This window comes from Polistes dominula, unplaced genomic scaffold (genome assembly GCF_049000335.1).
Source record: "Polistes dominula isolate Pdom_NZ unplaced genomic scaffold, Pdom_raw_medaka contig_49, whole genome shotgun sequence".
NCBI lineage: Eukaryota > Metazoa > Arthropoda > Insecta > Hymenoptera > Vespidae > Polistes > Polistes dominula.
In genome coordinates, this window is record NW_028300914.1 from 6,303,260 (window position 1) to 6,328,670 (window position 25,411).

Here is a 25,411-nt window from a genome sequence, read left to right on the forward strand (position 1 = left end):
TATGTTTCCTAGCATGGACAAACTGCGTTAATGTTGGCAGTGTCTCATGGAAGGAAGGATATGACACAATTATTATTAGATGCCGGAGCTGCGGTTAATATTCAAGATGAAGATGGTAGTACGGCTTTAATGTGTGCAGCTGAACATGGGCATACGGATATAGTACGAACACTTTTAGCTCATCCAGAGTGCGATTCGTCGATTGTCGATATAGATGGTAGCTCTGCGTTAAAAATTGCTTTGGAAGCTGGTAATAGAGATATCGGTGTTTTGCTTTACGCTCATGAGCACGTTAATAGAGGTTCTAGCCCGTATTCGTCTATAAGACGAAGTAGAAGAGGTTCCAAACCAACTACGCCCACTGGTCCTTCTCCTTCAGCTCCTGTAAGTCCAGCACCATCCCGAAGGATGCATTCATCCACAGTTTCCCTCAACACTTCCAAATATTCTGCTAAATAACAGAGGAGCATATGGAGGCTGTTAACAAAGTTTGGTAAAAAAAAAGATTAAAATATTTATCTTGTTAATCGTCTCAAAAATACAAAATGAGTAATATGCGGTAGAAAGAGAGAGAGAGAGAGAGAGAGAGAGAGAGAGAGAGAGAGGTTGGATTCTTCAAATTAAAATATAATATTCATTCTTGCCTAACAAGAATCTCATTACTATCAGTACTTTATTCAGGTGTGTTGTAACATAATAACGAATTTAAATAAAAGCTCAACTTTTGTAAATATCTATATTTAGGAGTGGTTGAGCTATTTATTTTATTGCGATTGAAATTTTTAGAAATCTGATTGTCGCACTCTTTTCCAAGCGCGGTCGATTGATAAATCAATTCTTTTCTACAAATAGTTAATAAAACCTTATGCAAGAATAAGTTTTCATATCAAATTTTACAATATTTTATAAAAACAATCCGGGAACATATATATAAGTAGAGAGAAAAAGGGAAAATATCGGATTTAACGTGTTAGCAAAATTAAAGGGAGAAAATTGCAAACAAAAATATCAAGTACAAAATATTCCTCAGTACAGAGCTAAAAAACTTAAAAAAGAGATATTAAAAAATATAAAAAATTATCTTCCATCAAGTTATAACTCTAAACATTCCAAAATTGTCGATTAGAAAAAACAATTCACATTTTTTTCATGGAAATCTTTCTTTTTACCATACTTTCTACTTTAATCATCATATTCTTTAGGCCTAATCATTATAGATCCTTGGAAACTTAAATGTATAATAATAATATTAATTATTATAATATTAATAATGAAGGTAAAAAAAACTAAAAAGTGATAAAAATAATAATAAAAGTAAGAATAATAAATGGTGCAGAGAACAAAAAAGTAAAGATTTTAAAAAAACGTGTACAAAAAAACCTCGCGTGTAGAAAAAACGTTGATAGGGTATTAACTTGTCTAAGTGTATTTAATTCATAAAGAAAATTTATACACATATACTATAAAACAAACACACAATACACTTTTAAGAAAAAAAAAACTATGAATAATCTATAAAATGTGTATAGTAAAAAATAAGAGGGTTTTGCGTAAATTTAGATGGTTGATCAGTCAGTAATAACATGATATGACTGAAACGATTTATTTGTAGACTTGTGAATAAATGGATACGTTTTAAAATAATTTCATTAACGTTTATCCTATAATGGAGGTTCTTTTTTTCTTGTTAAGAATCTATTTTACAAGATCGGCATTTATATTATATATATATACATTCAAAGATGTAATATCCTTGTGTCTGTCAACTGTGGAGATTGTATAAAATAATGATCTACGTTACATAGTAGCAAGATATTTTTCATTGTTTGTGCCTTTATATTTAAAATATAATTGATAATAAATTTTCAAAATGATTTGAGAAATCTACTGTGGACAAAGCTTGTTATTTAGGATAAGATTATGATAATTAAAAAGAAAAAACAACGGAAACAGTTATATGGAAAGAAATACGGTAAGAGTTTAAGTGTAAACTATTTTTTATTTCGAATCTTACAATTATGTCATAGTATGTGTAGTAATAAATATACAATTGTAATGACGCGATTACGAGCGAAGACGCTGTAACATTCTTTTTTCTTTTTCCTTTTATTTTTTGGTATTTATTCCGATGATTTTATATATAATTGCGTATACAAGTACAGGATGATACCAAACATTTTAATAACATTGTGTTGTTTTTTAACAAACAAATAGATACAACAGTTATTTTGAATCATCCTATACATTTATATTATGTCTATGCAAAAAGGTGTGTGTGTATTCGTCTGCTGTGTTATAATTTTCAATTAATTTTGTTTTATATATATATATATATATTTCTTTTGTTTACAGTGTTTCTTCACTCGGCGCAAAAATTACAAAAATTAGAAATACCTTGTTCCTGCCCTCGGACAGTTGATTTTTTGTTTATTTATTTATGTGTTTAAACGTGACTAGTAATATTTTTATTTTTATTACTTTGTATATATAGTAGATTCTTTTTTTATCTGCCAGGATCGCGCCATTTATGTTCAAGGCTGCTCATTTATCTAAGGCAGTTTTTTTCTATTTCCTAAATTAATTTATTTAATTTGTTTCATAAATAACTATATAATCAACTTGTTGATGACACTCCCACGAAACTTTAAGTTAATTTTCCTTTCTTGTAAAATTTTGTTTTAATATTGCAATATATTTTATTAATTATCTCGAGGAGATAAAATTCTTAATCGATCGATTGACGTTCGTACACTTTCTTTTTAACGTTCTAATTACTTTTCTTTTCTTTTTTTTTCCTTTCCCTTTAAAGATGTCACCTTTTTTATTTTTTAGACCGGTATATATGTATAGATTTTATACTTTAAATTTGCCCTTTTGCAAATCAAATTCATCCTTTTGCCTTGCTATTTAACTTACAAAATAACGAATTTCATTTACAAAAAGGTGAATTTAAAGTGCAAAATCTATATATAGCATAATCGATCAATGAACATCTATAGATCGGATCGAGATTATTCGTAATAGTTTATCTAGCGTGACGTTGCGAGGATACATGCAGGGTAAGCAGTAAAATATAAGAAAAACTTTTGCTCTTTTTTTTTCTAAGTCCTTGGGTTTATCTCCATAAAGAGAGGGACCCACTGATATATATACATATATATGATATACTATATATATATATTATTTAGTTTCGTAATATAACAACAATAACAGAATATACAAAGAAAATAAACAATAAAAATATTTTATTTTGTATACATTGATATCTAACAAACAAGACAATATTATTATAATGCTTCTTATATATATAGTACCACTTTGCTCTCTCTCTCGACTATTTGAAAAAACTCTTAGCTTATTACTTGATTCTCATTTAAATATAACTTTTTTAATAACGTGTATGTGTATGTGTGTGTGTGTATACATATATATATATATATATATATATATATATATATATATATATGTCTTTTGCTTTTTGACTAGTTTCTTATTTAAATCAAGTCGAAAGAAAGAGAGGGAGAGAGAGAGATTTAGAAACTTGTAGCTTATTCATCTTCGATCATTAATCAGGTTTTTTATCTTATTATTTTTATTAGAAAGAAGAACGATATATATATGTACATAGATATATTTTATACATATATATATATATATATATTTTTTCTTTTTATTAATCAATTCGCTACAATTATCGATCATCATCAAAGCTTTTTTTAATATAAGCCTAAGGAGAAGGAAAATCTCTCAACTTTTTCACTCTCGTCACTTTTATTTTATTTATTTATTTATTTATTTTTTATTTTCAATTATTATTATTATTATTATTATTATTATTATTATTATTATTATTATTATTCATTTATGTATATTTAAATGTTATATAGTACAAAGTATTTTTGTTCATCATCATAGGAAGAGGAAAATGTATTAGTTTTGTTCGATGACATATTCTTATTTATTTATTTTTTTTATTTTCTCTCTTTTTTCGTTACCCTATTACGAACGTTCGTATGCAGTAAAACGATGTACTATTGACTTTTCGGCCCTAAACGGTAAATGTGTGTGTATGTTAGTATAATATATATATATATATATATATTATATTTTATGAACCTAAATTAACGATTATTTTTTTTGTTTTATCGCTTAAGGATATTGAAACTTCCGAGGTATGTGATATATATATATATATATATAATCGTAAAAATCTAAAGATCTATCTAATCTAAAAAATCTAAAATAAAAAAATATAATATTGTAAAAAATCTAAAGATCTATGGTTGATCTTTTTATCCTTTCTTATAAAAAAAAAAGGAATATCGAACTCCTATAATTATATATAATTATAGAAGATCAATAGATTAGAATCAAAGATCTTTAGATTTTTTACGAAGATGACACCACGGGCGACGAGGTAGAATAACGAACAAAATAAGTACAAATTTATTAATTAATGTACTTTTCGACAAAATAATACCCTCAAGCACTACTATGTGTATTCTCAGAGCATATGTCTATGTAAAGAGAGAGAGGGAAACAGAGGAGAAAGAGAGAGAGAGAGAGAGAGAGAAAGAGGGAGAGAAAGAGAAACAGAGATAGAGATAGAGATAGAAAAAGATTTATATTTTTCGTTAGAAAAGAAAAGAAAAGAAATGAAAATATGAAGCTCGTTTAAATAATGATTTGCAAACATTTAAAGTTATTTGTAGATTTTCTCTTTAAAATATTTCATATTTATTATTATTATTATTATTATTATTATTATTATTATTATTATTATTATTATTAGTATTATTATTATCGTTTATTTATATTTTTGGTTTATTCTTATCAGACCCATTACAATAATTTTTTTTATACAGAGGTCAACGAATTATTATTTTTTAATGTTGCTTCATTTTATATTTCTTTCTTCCTTTCTTACTTTTATAATATTTTTCATTCGCTCATAATTATCTACATGTACGGTATTTTACATTGATTATATATTTTGTGGTTGTTGTTGTTAATGTTTTGTCTGCTTTTTTTTTATTTTTGGAACAATCGGATTACTTCGACACTATCGAACAAACGTAGGTAACTATTACCATTTAATAATTCGTAGGATCTATTTTTTTATAGTTTTATTGAAAATAATTCAACATTTTGTTTAATTGTAAATATGCATGTATCATGTATGAGAAGTAGCGTTACATACTAAAGAGTTTTTCTCTCATCTTTTTATATTTTTCATTGGTATTGTTTCGTAGAAATTCGTTCTTCTTTATAATTGTAAATACGAATGAAATAGGATTTTTCATGGAATATTTATCTAGCTTTCTTTATCTTTTTGGCAGCTTTTCTTAGTACACCAATGATCATCTCTGTTCATTTGTTAAAATAAAAATAGCTAATTTGTATTGCGTATATATTTGATTTATTTTTGTAAAATAACTCTTTTTTTTCTAAATAGTTTCTTTTACAACAATTGTAAATAAAGTTATTCTTCGATCGAGCAGGAAGAACAATATCGTATAATGTTCGTCAAGAAATAAATTATTCATTAATAATAATAATGAATATTTAACATTGTCAACTTTTCTTTTATATACCAAAAAACAAATTGGAAAAAAAAAAGAAAAGAAAAAATAGCGCGAATGTACGATCGGCAACGAGTCTAAACAAAACCAGGATATACGTATCTATATATATACATCCTTTTTTTATTTAAAACACGTTACATATAATAATAATTTAAAACTAGATGAATTTTCTACGCTTTTTTTTCTAAGCGTCTTGTTAAACGTTACCACTTTCTAGAGCATTTAGCGATCTTAAAACTATGCGGATCGAGGATACGCACAGTGACGGATCAAGTCAAGTTAGAAAAAGTTCCAATTTAGTTATTAACAAAACAAAAAAAAGAAAAGTAATCAAAAATTTCACGCTTTAACGCATTAAATATAAATTTATTTAAAAAATATATATATATATATATATATATATATATATATATATATAATTTTTCTCTAACCGTAATGAAAAGAAATAATCAACTTTCGGGACCTTTTGGTATTTCGGACCGTTTAATCCGCCACTGGTTATGCATATGGTATTGGTATATAGAAATCGTGAAAGTTAACATCATACGAATAGATCATGTGTATAATACATTAGGGGAAGGAAGATATCGATTAGTAGTAAAAAGAGATTCATTCAACGATTTTCTTTTTTCTTTTTTTTTTTTATAAAGACGATGAGGGTTGAGGGATTGAAAGGGAACGGGGTTAGGTTAGGTAATCAAGAGGTTAATAAAGGGTTAGACGTGTTTTAAACACGTTAGCAACAATAATTGTAGTAGTAGTGTAGGTTACACATACATGATCACGATATAACGCGTGCTCATCACAAAGAGTGCTGATTCGATATAATAATTGATTAATCGATTTCGCTTTTGTTTTTTTATCCCTCTCTTTTTTCTATTAACCTTTGTCCATATTCCTTCTTTCTTTTTCTTAATCATTTATTTTTAAATACTTTAAGTACTTTCCTTCATTTTACTTAACTTTACTTTATTATACTGTTTTTTCATTGTTTATTGAAATGACCAAATGCGTTATTCTTTCTCATTTTCTTTTCAATATTTCACATTTACAATAAATAAACAACACATTTAAAACGTTTAATACGGTGACTAGACAGTTTTTCTCTTTTAAACAACTCGATTTAGTTTCATCTATCTTAACCCTACATTGTCCTCCTTTACTCCCCCCCTCACTCCCCCATCCCCAGTTCACGATTTTTGCAAGAATTTTTTGTTTATGCGAGAGAAGAAAATTATTTGTCTCGATCGAAGTCATTGTTTCAAAGTTTTTATAGTTTATTTCGCAAAACGCAGGCGTATAATATTTAATCTTTCATCGCGTTCACCTTTTTTTTTATTATGTTGGTTTTCATTTCTTTTCTTTTCTTTTTTTTTTGCTTTTAATCATTTTTTTCTTGCAGTTGCAAACACATTGTTTAATAATTATTAATTATTAAGCATAAACTCGGGATTTATTATTTACAAATGGGAAACGTAGGTATAGTCGAAGATGTCAATTTGATCATAGTTGATTCCGATTATTTCGAGTTGAATTACTTTTTTTTTTTATTTTATCTGACAAATTGTTTGAATCTCTTGTTCCTAAATTTTTCTATTGTTCATTAATTTGTTCATAATCATTAACAATAAACACGCGAGAGATGACGATAAAAGACGTTGGTTTGCTTCTCTTTTTTTTCTTCTTTTTTTTTCCATACATGAAACGACATAAGCGAGATTAAAGCGATACTTTAACACTTTTCTTGTAATTCTTATATAATAGTTTTTTTTTATTTATATATATATATATATAATTTTGTTTTTTAAACGAATTAACACTACTCTTTCGTTAATCCTACGTGTGTATTTGTATTTACGATTACGAGTTTTCGGAACTCGAATTGCATCATAATATAATCAATCGCTATACATATACATATATATTAAAATATTAACAAATAAATAAATAAATAAATAAATATATATGTATGTGTATATATATATTATGTGTATTATATTACACATGAGTACATCGCAAAAATCGATCTTATTTTGTTTTTTATTTTTTCCCCATCAAAATTATTACGACTATAGTCGAAAGCAATATATATTTTTTTTTCTTCTCTCTCTCTCTCTCTCTCTCTTTCTCTCTCGTTTTATCTTTTTATCTTTAATCTTCGATTATTCTTTAATGAATTAAGTAATCTAGTACGCGCGATTATTATTTATATTATTATTAATATTATTATTACATAGGTATGTATACGCTGAACATTCGTGTTTTTCTTTGTTAGGTATATATATACTTTAGTATATATTTCGGTATATACTTTGGTATATACAACCAATCTCCCTCTTCTCAATTTTTTAATTAATTTTTTTCTTCTTAACTACAATTAACACACTGCTTTTCTCTCTCTCTCTCTCTCTCTCTCTCTCTCTCTACAATCGTACACGTTTAACGTGTATTTTTTCAATTACTTTTTGTTGCCTTGGAATTGTGTCTATTGTTTTTATATCTTCCATGCTGCACCCTTTTTCGCGCGAAAACGAGTATGTTTATTTATATATTAGGTATATTATGTGTATAATACATATTTAGGTACGATATATATATATATAATATATGTAAGGAAATGTTTGAAAAATTTAATATGAATAAGTTCGAAGTATTATCGTCGATAATTAATCAAAAAAAGGGGACTGGATGGATGCAAGGGATGGGGGTAAAGTTGGATGGCTGTAATGCAGGAGAAGTTTTAATTTCATCGCATTTAAGTAGCTACTTAATTAAGTAAATAATATCGACGAGAAATCAGCCTGCTTTTTATGATGATTTTATTATCTGATTATTATTATTTATTATTATTATTATTATTATTATTATTATTATTATTATTATTATTATTCTTATTATTATAGTTATGGGATGACTAGTTTTCGATTGTACATCGAAGTGGACATGAGCGGCAGTCGAGGCGTTCGAAAACGTTTTTTTTTTCGTTTTTTCATTATCTGGAAATTAAATAAAAAAAGAACAACCAAAAATTGGCATATGTAGGAATAAAAAAAAATCAAATTAATAAAATATTTTTCGAACAATAGTTGATACAATGAAATTGTACTATATTTGATAATCTTCAAGTGAATAATATAAATAGGAACAATATAGTATAGGTGTGGTTAAGGTGGTAGGGGGCTATTGTTGTAATAAAAGATAGATTTGTTTCTTTTCTTTTTTTCTTTTTTTTTTTTTTTAACGCCTGTACATACGAATCGAATTATTTTTTATGAGAATGATTTATAATAATCGGATGAGAAGATCGCGAAGCCTAACACGTAGAATCGATCATATGCTCACTAAGTAATCGATTTTAAATCGATATCAAATCAATCAATCAGAGAAATCTAGCACCATTAACGCATTCTTTATTTATTTATTTATTTATTAGTTTCTTTCGCTTCGATTTTTTCCTTTTTTTATTTATTTATAGATTATTTTTTAAATTTATTCATTACTTTTTCATAAGCGAAGACGATCGTTAGTTTGTTTGTTTGTTTATTAATTATTTAACGCAACGTCGTCTACATACAATCATTTGACAAGATTTCATTTCTTTTTTCTTCTCTTCTTCGAAGAACACGAAAAATGTTATTCATTCATTTAATTATCGAATTAATTAACGTTGTGATTTCCTTTCTTTTGTTTTATTTTCATTTTTATTTTTTTTTTCACTTATATGTATATATACTAATTGATATATACAATATTATTATATGCGCACATAAATATACGTACGAAACACAATCGTATTAGGATATTATCCATTGTTCTTTTCTTTTTCCTTTTCTTCTTCTCCATATTTGTTTTATTAATATTATTTATTATTATTATTTTAATTATTAATTATTAATTATTAATTATTATTATTATTATTATTATTATTTCGTTTACTCTTGCAATATATACGAAGCTTCATTCCAACGTTACTAAAATTTTTCATATCTTTAACTTCGATAAATAATATATATATATATATATATATATATATATATATATATATATGTATATAGATATACAGGGTGTCTAAGGTGTTTTCATATAGTTTAGTGATTTTGTATATGTTGTTTACTATCTCGAAGTGATTCAATATATTCTTCTTTTAACAATAGTTTAACCTCCTAGATCATTTGACCTTAGTTTAATACTGGGGGAAACTAAATTAACAAGATTATGCAATAGAGATTGCTAAATTTGATGTTACGTTAGAACAAATTGGAAATGCGGTTGCATAAATGAATTCACCATATCTTACTTACTCTCTTAGAATATTACAGTAATATGAATTTTGTATTCACTTAAACGGGTAACATTTGGAGCAATACATTTAAACAGTTTTACAATTTGTGTTATAACTGTTTAACCTTTTGCACTCCTTAATTTCGAATTGAAAAATTTTAAATGATTTTAATAAAAATAGCGTTGTATGACCATTATCGTTGATGTAAGAATTATGTCGAGTCACACTCGACATAGGAGCGCTAAGGGTTAATAAAGTTTCAAATGACTTATATTTATATAACATCTTTGTTCTTATTTTATTTTCTTTTTTGTGTAGAATACACTCGCAACGTTTCTACAAAAAAGAACTTCAGACACCCTGTGTATTTAATGTATCTATATATATGTATATTATATGTTTAACGTTTAACCAATCGGAATCGACTCCCGCGGTCTCTTATGCATTAATATTCTTGCGTTTTTAAGTATACGCATTTGCATATTTATTTTTATGTCTTTTTTTTATTTTTCTTTCTCTCTTTCTTTTTATTCTCATTTTTTTTTATTTTTTATACAAATACATATACATAGAACGTCGTAAGATCGTAATCTCATTATACGTTAAAACGCGAGACGTTGACAAATTCCAAACGAGAAAAATAATTTTTTTTTTTATAGCATTTGCCATCTTTCACTATTTTATCTCTTCTCTTTCATTCTATTATCTTTTTCTTTTCTTACTTCCTTTTTTCCACTTCTTTCTTTGAATCTTTCTTGATCCTAAATCGTAAAGATCGATCGATCTTAAGGATTTATTTCGCGATTTTAAGATCGATTTAATTTGTATTTATTTATTTAATTATTTATTTATTTATTTATTTGGAAGGAACTTAAATATAGTTAAGTTCGATTAATCAAAATATTTAATAAACGATGTTGATAATAGCAATAATATTAATTTTAAGATAAAAAGAAGCATGTTTTTTATTTGTTTTTTTTTCTCTCCCTCTCTCTCTCTCTCTTTCTTTCTTTTTTTTTCGTTATTTTCTCTTTTTATAGTTTGCTTCGTCTGCTTCATGCTAAATCATACATATTATATGTGTTCTCGTTTATATACGATGATCGAGATTTGGTCCCAATCGCAGTGATGAACTTTCCTGTTGTCTCGTAGGATCGAAGAAACGCAGCGTCCTTAATATTATTTATTTATTTATTTTCTTTTTTAATTAATTAGTTATACAATTTATTTATTTATTCAGTTGAGTTTCAGTGTTGTTGTTCTTTTTTATTTTTTGTTTATTTTGTTAGAATTGGAAAAAAAAAATAAAAATTTCTTTTTTTTTCTTTTTTTTTTAAGGAACAATTAATCAATTCATTTCGATTATGAGCAGAACCCCCATAATATATGCACTCTTGTTATTAACGTTGACATAAATCTTTTGTAATAGTATTGTTTACTTCTTTTTTTTTCTTCTTTTTTTAATACCAGGTTGATGGAAGCGTATCTCACAAAATAGTACGTACTACTAATTGGGACGGTGATCTAATTGATAAATTATTTTCGATGAATACAGAATGACGGCGAATTTTCAATGAATCATCAATAAATGAATTAAATACAATAATTATAATAACAATGATGTGATCGATGATAATGATAGACGAGCAAGATAACAATTACAATATATCATACGGAAATATTTGATAAACATTGAAAGTATTGTTGCAATTTGTATCTTATATTGTATAAGTAACTGTTGTATTCTCTTGAATTATCTAAAATAAATGACGAGTTTCTAACACAGGTATATATATGTGTGTGTGTGTGTGTGTGTTTGTGTGTATATATATATATTTGTTAGGTATGTAAAATATAGTTATAGTAATAGTAATTCGTATAATAATAATAATAATAACAACAACAACAACAATAATAATAATAATAATAATAATAATAATAATAATAATAATAATAAATTACAGCACATTCTTATCAACTTGTCTATTTTCGTTGACGAAACAAAATGAAGACCAAAATTATTCGCGCGCACGCACACACACATACACACACACTCACACAATTTTCTATGATATTAATATTATCTCTTTTTTTTTAAATTTCATTAACATCACCCTGAACAAAGAATAATAATTTAAATTGAAAATACTTTATATACATATATATATATAAATATTATGTAGTCGTAAGATTTCGTCGAGACAACGGAACCTACACGAACCATTTTGACGAAACGTGCCGATTATTTAGATTTAATATTTATTTAACATTTTATCCCTCCTTTTAATTTATTTTTTTTTCTTGTGTTTATTTGTGTTGTTTATTGCTTACACTCTCATAGGCTAGAGACTGTGGATGTTTATGCAAATAAAATATTTAACAAATATTCAAGTAATATGTAAGTAATTATGCAGGAAGAGTATAACAGGATATGCAGAATATTGCGTTTAGATTTTCCAAGGATAATTTGATAATTTATATTATCATAAAGAATCAATAATATCCTATTTAGATACTTACAAATGTTATTGTTTAAGTACTCAAACAATAAATAAAATGTATTTTTCGAGATATAGATAAAATTCACCCATTTGTAAGTCAAATTGAAAAAAAAGCAAAAGGGATAAATTTAATTTACAAAAGGGTGAATTTAAAGTGTAAAGTCTATAATAACGAAAATATATATTTTATATTTCGTATATTTTGTTTAAACGGATATAATGCTATCTACAAATTATCTTATTCCATTGAAAATATGCATTTGTATAAACATCCGCAGGCTATTTATTGATAGGAGAGACAACGTATGAATTGTGAAATGCCGAGCAAGGAATTTAAAATAATTCGTTAAATTTCTCGTCCTTGATTCGTGAGAAATCGCGAGAAAAAGAGAGAGAGAGAGCGTGAGAGAGAGAGAGCGAGAGCGAGAGAGAGAGAGAGCGAGAGAGAGAATTAGTAATAAATTTGTTGCTCGTTTTCACATAAATATATCATACATATAAAGTATCGGCACGTTTCGTTTTAGTATAGAGTACCAACTATCCTAATTTTTACGTTCAATCGAATACCAACGTTCAAATATCGCACCGCTTTCAGGTAAAGCTAGAATATTATAATAATAGTAGTATAGTAATAGTAATAGTAATAGTAGTAGTAATAGTAATTATTAACAATAATAGTAGTACAGTAATAATAGTAATAGTAGTAGTACTATGTGTAGTAGTAGTAGTTGTAGTAGTGTAGTAGTAGTTGTAGTAGTGTAGTAGTAGTAGTAGTAGTAATAATAATAGTAGTAATAGTAATAGTAGTAGTAATATATGCGAAAGACCGCGAGATCGAATACCAACGATGCGTTGGAAAGACGTATCCGATAAAAAGCATTAAGAGGGAGTAGGAAAATGACATTCATTTGTTTCACGAATTCCATTTAAATTCGATCCTCGATTTGACGTAACCATCGATTTTTATTCCTCGACCAATATTATTCTCCTTTTCTTCCTTTTGTTTCAGATCTGTTCAATTTAAAATAACTCATTTGATTTTATTAACCCTCTATAACTTACAATTAATGCAATTCGAAAATGATTTTACGATAATTTTTATTTATTATATATATATATATATATATATATATATATATATATATATATATATTGTATGTTCGTTCTCTGTATAAGTTTATATTTTTCATTTTATTGGCAAAAAATTATAAACGTTTATTTGTATTCGAAGTTTTTATAATGAATTTATTATTATTTTTCTTAAATATAATAAGTTATTTATTATGTTGGTATTAATTATACTACACTAATTAGTACTAATATACTTTAAGTTTGTTACGGCTGATTTTAATATTAGTTATTTTTATATTAGTATAATATAATTATGCTAGTATGAAGTATAGTATAGTATAATTTAATACTAGTATATATTATATTATATATATTCTTTTGTTTTTTGCAATTCGGCACTAATATACGTTTTTTTTTTTGCAATTATATTATAATATATTACAAAATACTAGTATTATTTATACTATTATATATTTATACTATATACTAGTAAATTATATTATAAAGTAGTATAATAAAAATTTGAAATTGCACGTATTTCGAAGTTTTTTCATATTTTTGTTTGACATATTTCCTATACATTTGATCAGTATATAATATTATTATTATTATTATTATTATTATTATTATTATTATTATTATACTGATATAAGAATAATAAAATAATATATTATAAATTTTCACGTATTATATTATTTTATTTTAGAAGGAAATAAAAATAAATACAATTATAGAGGGTTAATTAATTTGATCGTAATGTTTCATTAAATGTGTAAACACTTTCATATAGTTTTCCAATGGTAAATAAACAAGAGATAGTACGTATAAATAAAAAATAATTAACTAAAAGAAAAGAAAGGGTAAAAAGAAATGAGGAAAAAAATAAAGAGGAGAAAAATGTTGTATTTTGTTATTTTGTTTTCAGTCGTTTAAGAAAAGTAATGTTAATCATGAAACGATCGAGAAATATTGATCGATCGATTAAAACGAATAACTATTTTTCTACTTAAATCTATCAGTTGACATCAAAAAATTGCAATTACAGTAAAAGAAAAAGAAAAAAAAAGGAAAAAAAAACACTCGCGCGAGCGCGCCGAGCAAAATCAACACCGTAGTAAATAAATTGTACATGTATGTATGTATGTATGTATATATAAGAGGAGGATGAGATGAATATAATAAAATGGCATAATCGAGAGAGGCACGACGACCATTAGTAACGGTACGTAATTTTATGTAAATGTCGTCGCGTTCGCGTTAAAAATAAACAGAGGTCATCAATATATATGTATATTATATATATAGTATTATATAGTATATATAATACATATTTTGTATAGTATATATATATATATATATATATATGTACATGTACATGTATATTGATGATAATAATAACAACAGCGCGCGTCTTTATATCTTTTTGGCAGTGTAAGGCATACAAAGTGCTTAAGACTAGAGTAAGAGGTGCAGTTTTTTTTTTTTTTTAATCTAGGCCTCTAGAGCCCTTCATTTTTCTTTCTTTTTTTTCCATTTCTCTCTCTCTCTCTCTCTCTTTCCCTTCGTTTCTTTATTTTTCAAAAGAAAATATCTAATTTTTAGTTTTTTCAACTTTACGAGGCCTAAGAGAAACCTTTGCGCTCGCGCTCATGCTTTTTATTCTTTTTTTTTTTTTAATATAATAAGTACAATAATAATAATAACAATAATAATAATAATATATAATAATAATAATTGAAATGGATAATATATTAATAATATTTGAACACGATTAATCCCTTCTTTTATTTTCTTTAGTTTTACTTTTATTATTTTTTCTTCATTACTTAGGCAACCCCTATCATATCTTTTTTTTATCAATTAGAATATTTCGTTATAATCGATTAAAAAATATCTACTGATATAATGAAAAACTTTGTGAACACTCATTACAACGATTTAACTCGTGTTTATTTCCTTATCGAGTATCTTTTTTTTCATTTCTTTTTGTTTTTCAAGCTTTGTATTTTTCTTCTCTCCCTTTTTTTTATTGTATTTCGTTTCTTCTTTTTTCCTCTCTCTCTTTCTTTCTCTCTCTCTCTCTCTCTCTTTTTTTTTACTTTAATCAATATTGGTCTCATCGTGCCAGTTTCAGGAAGGACTTTTCAAAGATATAAAAGAATAATTTTATTTTCGATACGTAAAGCTAAGTCCTGAGAATATAGTATATTCTCAGGACTAACGTTGTAGTCATATAAATAAATGAAAATAAATAATTACAATTGGAGACAAAAGAGTAACAAGAGTAAACGTTTGAAATGATATAAAATCCAAATAATAATTTGATTAAAACAAACTTCTTCATCGTCTCTTTGTTTCTTCTGATTAATCGATCTTTATAACATATTATAATATAACCTTCTATAACACGTGGGTGTAATCATTGAAATGATATTAATTTATCGGTAAAGAAATATTTATTGTTCAAACTTATATACTCGTAATTAGTATAGAGGGTTAATAATCATGCACGATTGAAAATAACCAAGTACGTCTTATCCGATTTAATAATTGTCATAATTGTGATCCACGATGAACCAAAAGGAAGAAAAAGAAGAAGAAGAAGTAGATGAAGAAATAGTAGAAAAGATATAATAAGAATAGTAGGACAAATAGTAACAGTAAAACTAGGAACAATATAATAATAACAATAGTTACTTTGTAATAGTAGAAATACATTCGAAATACAGAATAAAAAGAAGAAGAAGATAAAGGAGAAGTAACAATGGAAGAAGAATATCGATCATTACGTGTGACAACCCCTTTTTAGAATCTTCTCTCTCGCATTTGCAATGTATATATGTATCTGAGTATAAATGTATATGTATGTGTATGTATGTGTTTATGCCTGAAACAACACATTGTTTAAACTTCACGTTTAAGGCACCCTTAGTGCAGAGTATGTTTTTGAAAATACGAACTAGTGACTAGATCATTTTTTAAGTCGCTCGAGATAAGAGAGAGAGAGAGGGAGGGAGAGAGAGAGAGAGAAAGAGAGAGAGAGAAAAACAGGAAGATTTCAAAGTCAATCTAAATAGAGAGAAAAAGAAGAGGAAGAGAGAGAGAGAGAAAGAGAGAGAGAGAGATAGTGTTGTATGTGTGCGTGCACGTCCACACAAATGATAATAATATTAATTAAAAGTAACAAATAATGGTAATATAGAAATGAGAATAATGAATGTATTCTCATTCGAATTCTTCTATCTCTGTCTCTACCTTTCTTTCATTCTTTCTTTTTTTCTAATCTTTTCTCTTGGATATTCAAATCTCACGCGTTTCCTTTCGAAAAAGCGGTGCGTCGAGAACGTTACATATACTCGATGATAAAAATCAATTTCTAAACGAATAATAATAATAATAATAATAATAATAATAATAATAATAATAATATAAATTTTGCGAGTTAAATTCGACCCAATTAGCAAGTTAAATATTGCAATGCAAAAGAGGATGAATTTTACTTGCAAAAGGGTAAATTTAAAATGCAAAACTTATAATATAAATAAGAAGTACATAAGAGATTAGAAAAAGAAGAAGAAGAAGAAGATGAGAAGAATAAGAATATTGAGACAACAACAACGACGACGATTTAAGGAGGACGAATCAGAGCTGCGTAGCAATTTTTTTGGCGTACGATGACAATGACAGCTGCAGCTGCAAATGCAGATGCAAATGCGGATGCAACGGCAACGGCGACGGCGATGGCGATGGCGGCGGCTGCGGCTGCGGCTGCGGCGGCGACAATTGCGATCCTTCTTCTTATTCTTCTTGTTATGTAATAGTTGTGTGTTGGTGCTGACGATGGTGGTGGTTGGTGGTGGTGGTGGTTGGTGGTGGTGGTTGCAATGAGACGACGATCGAAACGCAAGGACTAAACATAACGGAGGCAGTGGTGCGTTGCTTCAGTAATATTATAATTGGTGTTTCCCGCACGGATCAGCTACGACCGCAAGGACGAATATATATATATATATATACATATACATACATATATATATATATATATATATATATACATATATAGAAATATACACACACACCTATTTGTATTTATATTTTTTGTTATATATATATATATATATATATATATATATATATATATATATATATATATATATGTATATATATGTATTTATGTATATGTATATGTATTTAAAGACGATTTGAAAACCAGATTTGGAAGATCACCGTCGTCCTCCTGGAGGATGAGAAAAGGAATGATTATTCTACCCCTTTCGTAGCATCCCTAAATTTTCCCATTTCTCCTCTTCCTTCTCCTCCTCCTCTTCTTCCTTGTATTGCCATGACCTTCTCCTTTTCTTCCTCTTGATCGTTCTCTCTTCTATTTTACCTACCCCGCTTTTTAACAATATCACCTCGTACCCACCCCTCTTCGAGTCCCCATCATCACTGAGCAGTTAACAATAAGACGCGAGCGAGCTCTCGTGGATTTAGAGGCTTAGGGTAAGATAGGTTAGGGGTTTTGTTATTGGTGGTGATCGGTTGCATGGAAGTTTCGTTCATATTAATATAGTTAATATTTTAACAGGTAGAAGTGGCGTCAGAAGAGATGGAGAGGATTTTAAAAAGGAGAAACAAGACTCGCGTGTGTACTTTTCTCATCTAATCTTTGCTAAAACAGGCAAATCCTTTTTAGATCTGATGCGATGATTATATCCAATGATTGCAATCGATCTTAACCGAATGATAGATCGGATTGCTTAGTTCGTTTTAATTGGTATTATTACTTGTTTGTTTTGTAGTTAGTTCTGGTTGTTATTGGTTTTTGTTTAGTCTTAAACTGCTGTCTCGGTATGACTATGACTCGACAATCTTTCAACGTCGATTTCTGGTATAGTCAGCTCGTCCGGTATGTTATCCGCATACTCGATACTGCTCGTCTGTGATAACCGCTTATTGAAGGGTGACTGCTTTCTCAATACTTCCGCCAATGTGGTGTTGCTATGCTCGCCGTAGCGCGCGTCTAGGCCCTGCCGAAATGCGTTTACTACGCGGATCTGCAACGGAAATCTTTCTTGTTATACATATAAACGACCATTTTTTTTTATTTTTTTTTTTTTAATAGTTCTTTTCCATCTTCATTTTCTTTTTTTTTCTTTTGCTTTTATCAATCGTCTCTCGAAATTTTCGGAAATCGATTTATTTTTTATAATGATCCGTATTTTTCGTATTTGTATTTGTATTTTTATTTTACTTTAAAACAATCGATTTCCGAAATATTATTGTAATGTTTTAATCATATATATATATATATATTTAAACAAACAGTAAGCAGCTGCAACAAGATATTGCAAAACCAGCAGCAAGGCTCTTCCACACCCTGCGCAGCAAAGCAATATTAGGTACAAGCTCGAGACGTCGATATTTTTATATAATATACAAGGTGTTTCTGTGTTACAAATATATTATACAAGCAAAAATAAAACGTATATGTCGTATAAATATAATTGGCCTTAAAATGTGTTATTCAAGAGATTTTTTATAAAAGTATGATATGATAATTAACTGATGTTGATTGAGTTATAAAATACGGACGATATTAAATAATACACATTTTATTTAAGGTTAATATGAATAAAATATTTAAAAAAAAACTGTTATAGTCACACTGGTTGAAATCATTTATAATTTTATTTCAAAATCTTATTCGTTGTTATTAACGCAAAACTGATATTTACAGAAAATAGAATTTTATATAGAAAATAATATTGCATTATTAATTTCATATTTATTTTTCTTCATTTCTGTGAATAAATTGTAAATTTATTGTCGTTAACTCCTGACGAAACACCAATTTTTAATCATTTCGTATTTTTCATTAAACTTTTTGAATAATGCATTTTTATATGCCTATGTTCATATAACATTTTTGTATTATTTTTGCTTGTACAATATGTTGGTAACGTTTAACAGGTAAAATAATTAAGACACCCTGTATATATATATATATATATATATACTTTTTCTTCCTTTTCTCTCGAATATAATATTGTCAATATATCGTCGAGAAAAAAAGGAAGAAGATATTTAGGTGGACGTGTGTATCGATGACAATATCGCAACACATCACATGCACCGATCGAACGATTATCGCGTTACCGATTTCTGCATTCCTTCCTCTATTTCATTTTTCTTTTCATTTTTTTTTTTTTTTTTTTTTATAAATACCTTTATAGAAAATTCTTCAATAATTCTCTACAACAACAGGCATTTTATGTTTTTATTCGTGTCTACAAAAGAATGGACTTAAAAGATATGAAATACTTCGGACGTGAAGTATAATAATGAATGTTCAATAAAAAAAATATAATATATATTTATAATATTTTCAAAATTGAATGATGTACTCGAACGATCGACGAGCATCGATCAAACAACCCTAAGAAATATTAAGAATATACATACCAATTACGAATAATCCCCTGTAGAAATATATATTTTGTTGTATTTTAAATTCATCATTTTGCAAGTCTAATTTATTTTTTTTAGCAAGTCAAGTTGTAAGACAAGAAGATAAATTTAACTTACAAAAGAATGAATTTGACTTACAAAAGGGCGAATTTGCAACAAAAACCTTTATATATTTTTAAAAATATGAATAATATCTAAATTATGTATTTTTAAATATTTGAGTTATATAAAAAAAAAATCTATTAAAAAGTAATATAAATTAAATATATTTCTACAACGGGATAAAAAAATATACAAAAATGTGTTTCCCATTTTCTTCGTGGCTACATCAATCTTCTTCTTGATAGGTTATGTTTGTTTGGGTAAAGGAATGAATAGATTTATATAGATGTATTCAAGAGAGAAAGAGAAAGAGATAAAGGAATAGAGAAAGGCATAGAAAAAGAAGGAGAGAAAGAGAGAGAAGAGAGAGAAAGAGAGAGAGAGAGAGAGAACAAAATATAAAATTTTTTTATAAATAAAATTATTTAAAGAGAGAAGTTTTGGCAATGTCAGCCCAAATCAAAACCACAAGTGTTCCTAAGTAATTATAAACATTTTTAATTTTTTTCCTGACTTTTTAAAGTAATTTATTTTATTAGATTATTATTAATCTGTTATTACACATCCCTGTTGGTAGGGAATAGAATATACCCACACAATATCCCCTACTTGTCAAAAAAAGACAAGATAAATGATGACAGATCATGATCTTGACAAGATAATCTCGGAAAAATATTCCCCTGTAAGAAAATTCTTTAACATGTGTTCATTTTGTTTTGTCATAAAATATATGATAAAACGAAAACAATACTTGGATTTTCTTCAAATCACCTTAGCAACACTTTTGGTTTATTTAGAAAAACTTTTGGTATATTTTAATTAAATTTGACGAGTAATGATAAATATTTAACGAGCAGAATAAATGTGAGAAAGGAAAAAAAGAAAAATATTTATTTTGATTGGGAAAAAAAATTTGAAATCTTTGGTCTTACCTTATTGCTCCACCCTGTACGTATATATGAACATATATTTTTACTCGCTATAATAATAATAATAATAATAACAAATAATAATAATAATAATAGTAATAATAAATATAGATTTTGTTGATAAACAATAGATCAGAAATTTTGAATTTTAATCAAGCTTTTAATTAAAAAAGAAGAAAAATTATCTAAGTATATTGAACAAGATAAAAATAACAAATGAAAATTAAATTTCTAAATGTATCTAATGTTGTAATTAAACTCGAATGATCTCTTTTATCTATTTTTATTTTTTTTTTTTGTACAAACTTAAAAACCTAGAGAATTGTGTGAATAATAATTTTTTAAATAATTATCATACACTATCTTATATTATTATTATTATTATTATTATTATTATTATTATTATTATTATTAATTATTAACAATTGTTCATTCCTTCTTCAGCTTAAATATGCTCTTCTATGAAATAATATAATTAGCATAATTTTCGTAAAAAACGAATTAAGTATAAATAGGATTAAGGTGAAAGATAGGTACGAAGGGTGATAATTACATGTACCATTAGATTAACTATACTATTAAAATTTTAAATAAAGAGGAGTTATTTGTGTAGGAGAAGTATGGGAAAAAAGGAGAGAAGAGAAGAGAAAAGAAGAAAGTTTATATAAAAAAGAAAAGAAACAGAAAATCATTAGAGAAAGATTAGGTTACCTTAGGATATTGCATTATCGTGCAAAGATCGTTCGAATATATAAATTCAACAATTATATTAATAAAAGATCAAGATATAGTTAAGGCATTTTGTTTGCATTATAGCAAATAAAAAAAAATATGAAAATGAAGGTGAGAAATCGGCGCGCGTGTTTATCTCCTTTGTTAAATTTTTGTAGAGAAAAACGTTTCAATAACGATAAGTGCATATGCGTGTATTTATTTTCACTAAAAAGAAAAAGATAGAGAAATTATATATATATATATATATATATATATATATATATATATATATATATATAAAATTAGTAAAGATATATGTATATATACACACACCATACACAATACGAATATTTAGCACACAAAAATTGATGCACAGAAACAAACAGCCAAGCAATAAATAGATTAACATATATTATAAGCATATGTTTGTTGCATACGTGTTTGTATATATATATACATATATAGGTATGTAATTAAAACACACATAAATATATAGCGTGAGTAAATAACAAATTTCGAGCTGCTGCACATGCATCATCATTTAGCTTGTAATAGCCAATCATCGTGATCGCGTAGAAATGCAACGAAAGCTGTAAAGAAAATTCATTAGTTAAACGAACAATTTAATAATATTTTTCTATTCCCCATAACATTATATATAACAGGATCACTATTATTTTCCACACAGATTTTTTTCCTCTAATCCTTTATCCATTTTGTTGTTTTCTTAACTTTTTTTAATTTTATCCTTGACATTTGTTTTCTCTCCATACTTGTGAGATATGAAAATCTCTATTATGATTTACATTATTTTTTTTTCTGGTATTCTCAATACATAGTTTTTTTTTTTTATCGAGGGCGGAACTACAATACCACCAAACCTTGCAACTTGGGAGTGACGTGAGGTGGGGATAAGGCTCAAAGTTGAATGGGGCCCAAAATATTTGCATTTTATTACATATTTTGATTTAATTGAATTCACATTACTACCATTGTCAAATTTTTCGTTTAAATTGTTACTAAGTTACGAAATAAGATAAAAATAAATTCACATAATTTATCTCTTTTAGTAATAGAAGTTAAAGTTTTTGCGAATATTTAAATATGGAAAAAAAAGTTTTACATTTTGAGACAATAAAAGTACCATTATTAATAATCTTTACATAATATAAGTTATGTTTTTTTCCCTAGGTACCGAAAATTATATTTTGTAGTGGAGAGGGGGGCGGGGACCGAACATTTGTAGTTCCGCCATTATTTTTTACGTACTATAGAAGCGAACCAAAAGTTTCTATAGGAGCGCATTAATTTTAAATAATTTAAAAAATCAATTACCCTCTTTCGAAACTATTCAGACTTATTTTTTTTTATGTCAGATTGCAAAATTGTAAACCTAAGTAGTAATCGGAAAAGTGGGTAATCGATTTTAAAAATAATAATAAAAAAAAGAAAATTTTCGGCTCATTTAAGAACATTTTTTGATCAATCCTCTGTTCTATTTGTAGCATCAATTATAAAGTTTATATATCGAGACTGCATTTTCATATAAACATTGTTAAGAATTGGATTTATATATTACGTACTTACGCTGATATTAAGTAGCTTCGGCATTCTATTTATGAAACGTGTACACACGTTTTAATGCGTTTCCATTGCAGATAGCAGAAGGATGACTCTCTCGATGTTGAAAAAACATTTTTTTTTCTTTTCTCTTTTTTTTGTTCGTTGTTATTATAAATAATTAAAAGGAAAAAGAACGACTATTGTCCACGAATAGAGGAATACACTCACGGCCAAAGAAAAAAAAGAGAAAAAGATAGACAGAGAAATGGATATACGAGACGAAAAGGAAAATGGAATCGAGAAAAGTACATTTCAAAGGGTTGAGTGTAACAGGGATACATAAAAGGTTGTACGAGATTTAAAAGAGAGAGAAAGAGAAAGACAGAAAGAGAAAGAGAGAGTCCTTAAAAAAAAAAATAAATCGTTTGCGAATCCGCAGATGAACTTTTTTATTTTATTGCGAATATTATTAAATTAAATTTTGTCCGTTGGTTTTGTATCTTTTTAGATTTGAATATATTATATTTGAAGTGATCCTCGAAACTAATTGTTTAGTTTGTTTATCATTGTATCCTTCGTTTTTCCTTTTTTCCTTCATTTTTTATTATTTCGTGTTAATTTTCTTTAACAATTAGCAATTTTCTTTTTCCTTACCTTTTTTGTTCCAATTAGTTTTATATATATATATATGTAATATCATATACATGTACGTATTACACATAGAAAGAAGACGTATAAATGCAATAAAAATTTCTTTAATAGCATTTCACCTACTCGAAAAGAATATAATTCAATGGAAAATTGATTTGTTGGTAAAATCGTTTGTAACAATTCTTTCATCGAATTATTATTCTTTTCGAACAGGTTCGAAATGGAACTGTCTACGTTGGAAAGCCTTGAAAACAAATAAACGATATTATTTGAATTTTGTTTTTTCTTTTTTACGAATAATTGAATCGTATTCGCGTGGACGGCTATATATTTAACGTAGCCAGTTCTTTAATAGAGTGCATAGAATTAATTAACGCAATCATTGGCAACGACTATCATAAACAGCTTTACAACGAAAATCACATGGACAAGACCATATAGAATAGAATAATAATTTAATTTTTGAAGATCGATCGATGCGACTTACGCGTTCATCTTTATATATCCAAGATGAAGGAAAAATATATTTTTTTTCATCTCACCAATGTTTAATTTTCTTTTTCTTTTATTCAAGATTTTCTTATTTATCCTTTAAAAACTATCATACAAAAAAACGTTATATTATTTTCATTTATTAATTATTGTCATCGACAATTAAAAAAATATAAATATATAATAATATATAATATATATGATATTATTACATCATACAGTGAGTCAAAGAAATATTCGTATCCATTTTAACTGTTAATTTGAATTAATCGATATTCGATTGTTATATATATATATGCAAAGCTTCTAAATTCTTAGAAACAAGAAACTTATTTTAGAATATTATATTTATATAATACCAACTTTGTTATCATTTATATAAAAAAATACTCTTGAGCAATAAAATTGATATCAATTGAAAAATATAATAATCCTAAAATATGTTTCTGTTTATAAGAATTATAAAATATTATTCTATAACAAAAAAATATTGAATTTTTTACAATTGACAGTGACAAAGCGAATATTCCTAACTTACTGTTATTAAATGCTAGTTTTTATTATTAATAATAACAATGTGTCTAATTATTATTATTAATAATAACATTTACATAGTGTGTTTTGTTTGTGATGATAGCTTTCAAAGTTTCAGTAGTAAATCTCAAGTTTCGTCGGGCGAGATTTAAAAAAAAAAGCAAATAAAAAAATCCATGCCGAAGCTTCGGAGTGGGGTGGGTCTACAGAGGAGGACGAAGAGGTGGAGAAGCATAAAACAAAAATAGGATATCACATATATATATCTCGTAAATCTCACTCATCGATCTTCCAATAGTAATCGCCAAAATATCAGCGATATCGTAACAGACAAATAACAATAACAGCACACGGAAATACGTATAATAAAAAGAAAAAAATTAAAATATTAATCAAGAGCTTTCGATATATCGAAAGTAAAAAAAGAAAAAAAAAAAAGAAAGAAAAAGTCAATACTCAAGCTATAATAATCAGTGATAGACAAAGAGATAGAGATAGGGAAGACAATGTTTAAAT

The 25,411-nt window shown here is 26.7% G+C and overlaps 2 protein-coding genes across 11 annotated transcripts in view; one reads left to right on the forward strand and one right to left on the reverse strand.

Moving 5' to 3' along the window:
• Kank (KN motif and ankyrin repeat domain-containing protein 2 kank) overlaps nt 1-10,511 on the forward strand; it is a 38,662-nt gene extending 28,151 nt beyond the window's left edge. For all 3 annotated transcript variants that reach the window (XM_089169918.1, XM_015318152.2, XM_015318154.2), the window contains one exon: nt 13-10,511. In XM_089169918.1, the coding sequence (XP_089026044.1) occupies nt 13-459 (447 nt within the window). In that variant the 3' untranslated portion in view covers nt 460-10,511. The remainder of the gene's footprint in view (nt 1-12) is intronic.
• PMCA (plasma membrane calcium-transporting ATPase 3) overlaps nt 2,323-25,411 on the reverse strand; it is a 100,008-nt gene continuing 76,919 nt past the window's right edge. For 4 of the 8 annotated variants that reach the window (XM_015318163.2, XM_015318162.2, XM_015318161.2 and 1 more), the window contains one exon: nt 2,323-18,496. In XM_015318163.2, coding sequence (XP_015173649.1) covers nt 18,275-18,496 — 222 coding nt within the window. In that variant the 3' untranslated portion in view covers nt 2,323-18,274. The remainder of the gene's footprint in view (nt 18,497-25,411) is intronic. The other 4 variants (XR_016175779.1, XR_016175777.1, XR_001475546.2 and 1 more) reach the window with 1 other exon arrangement.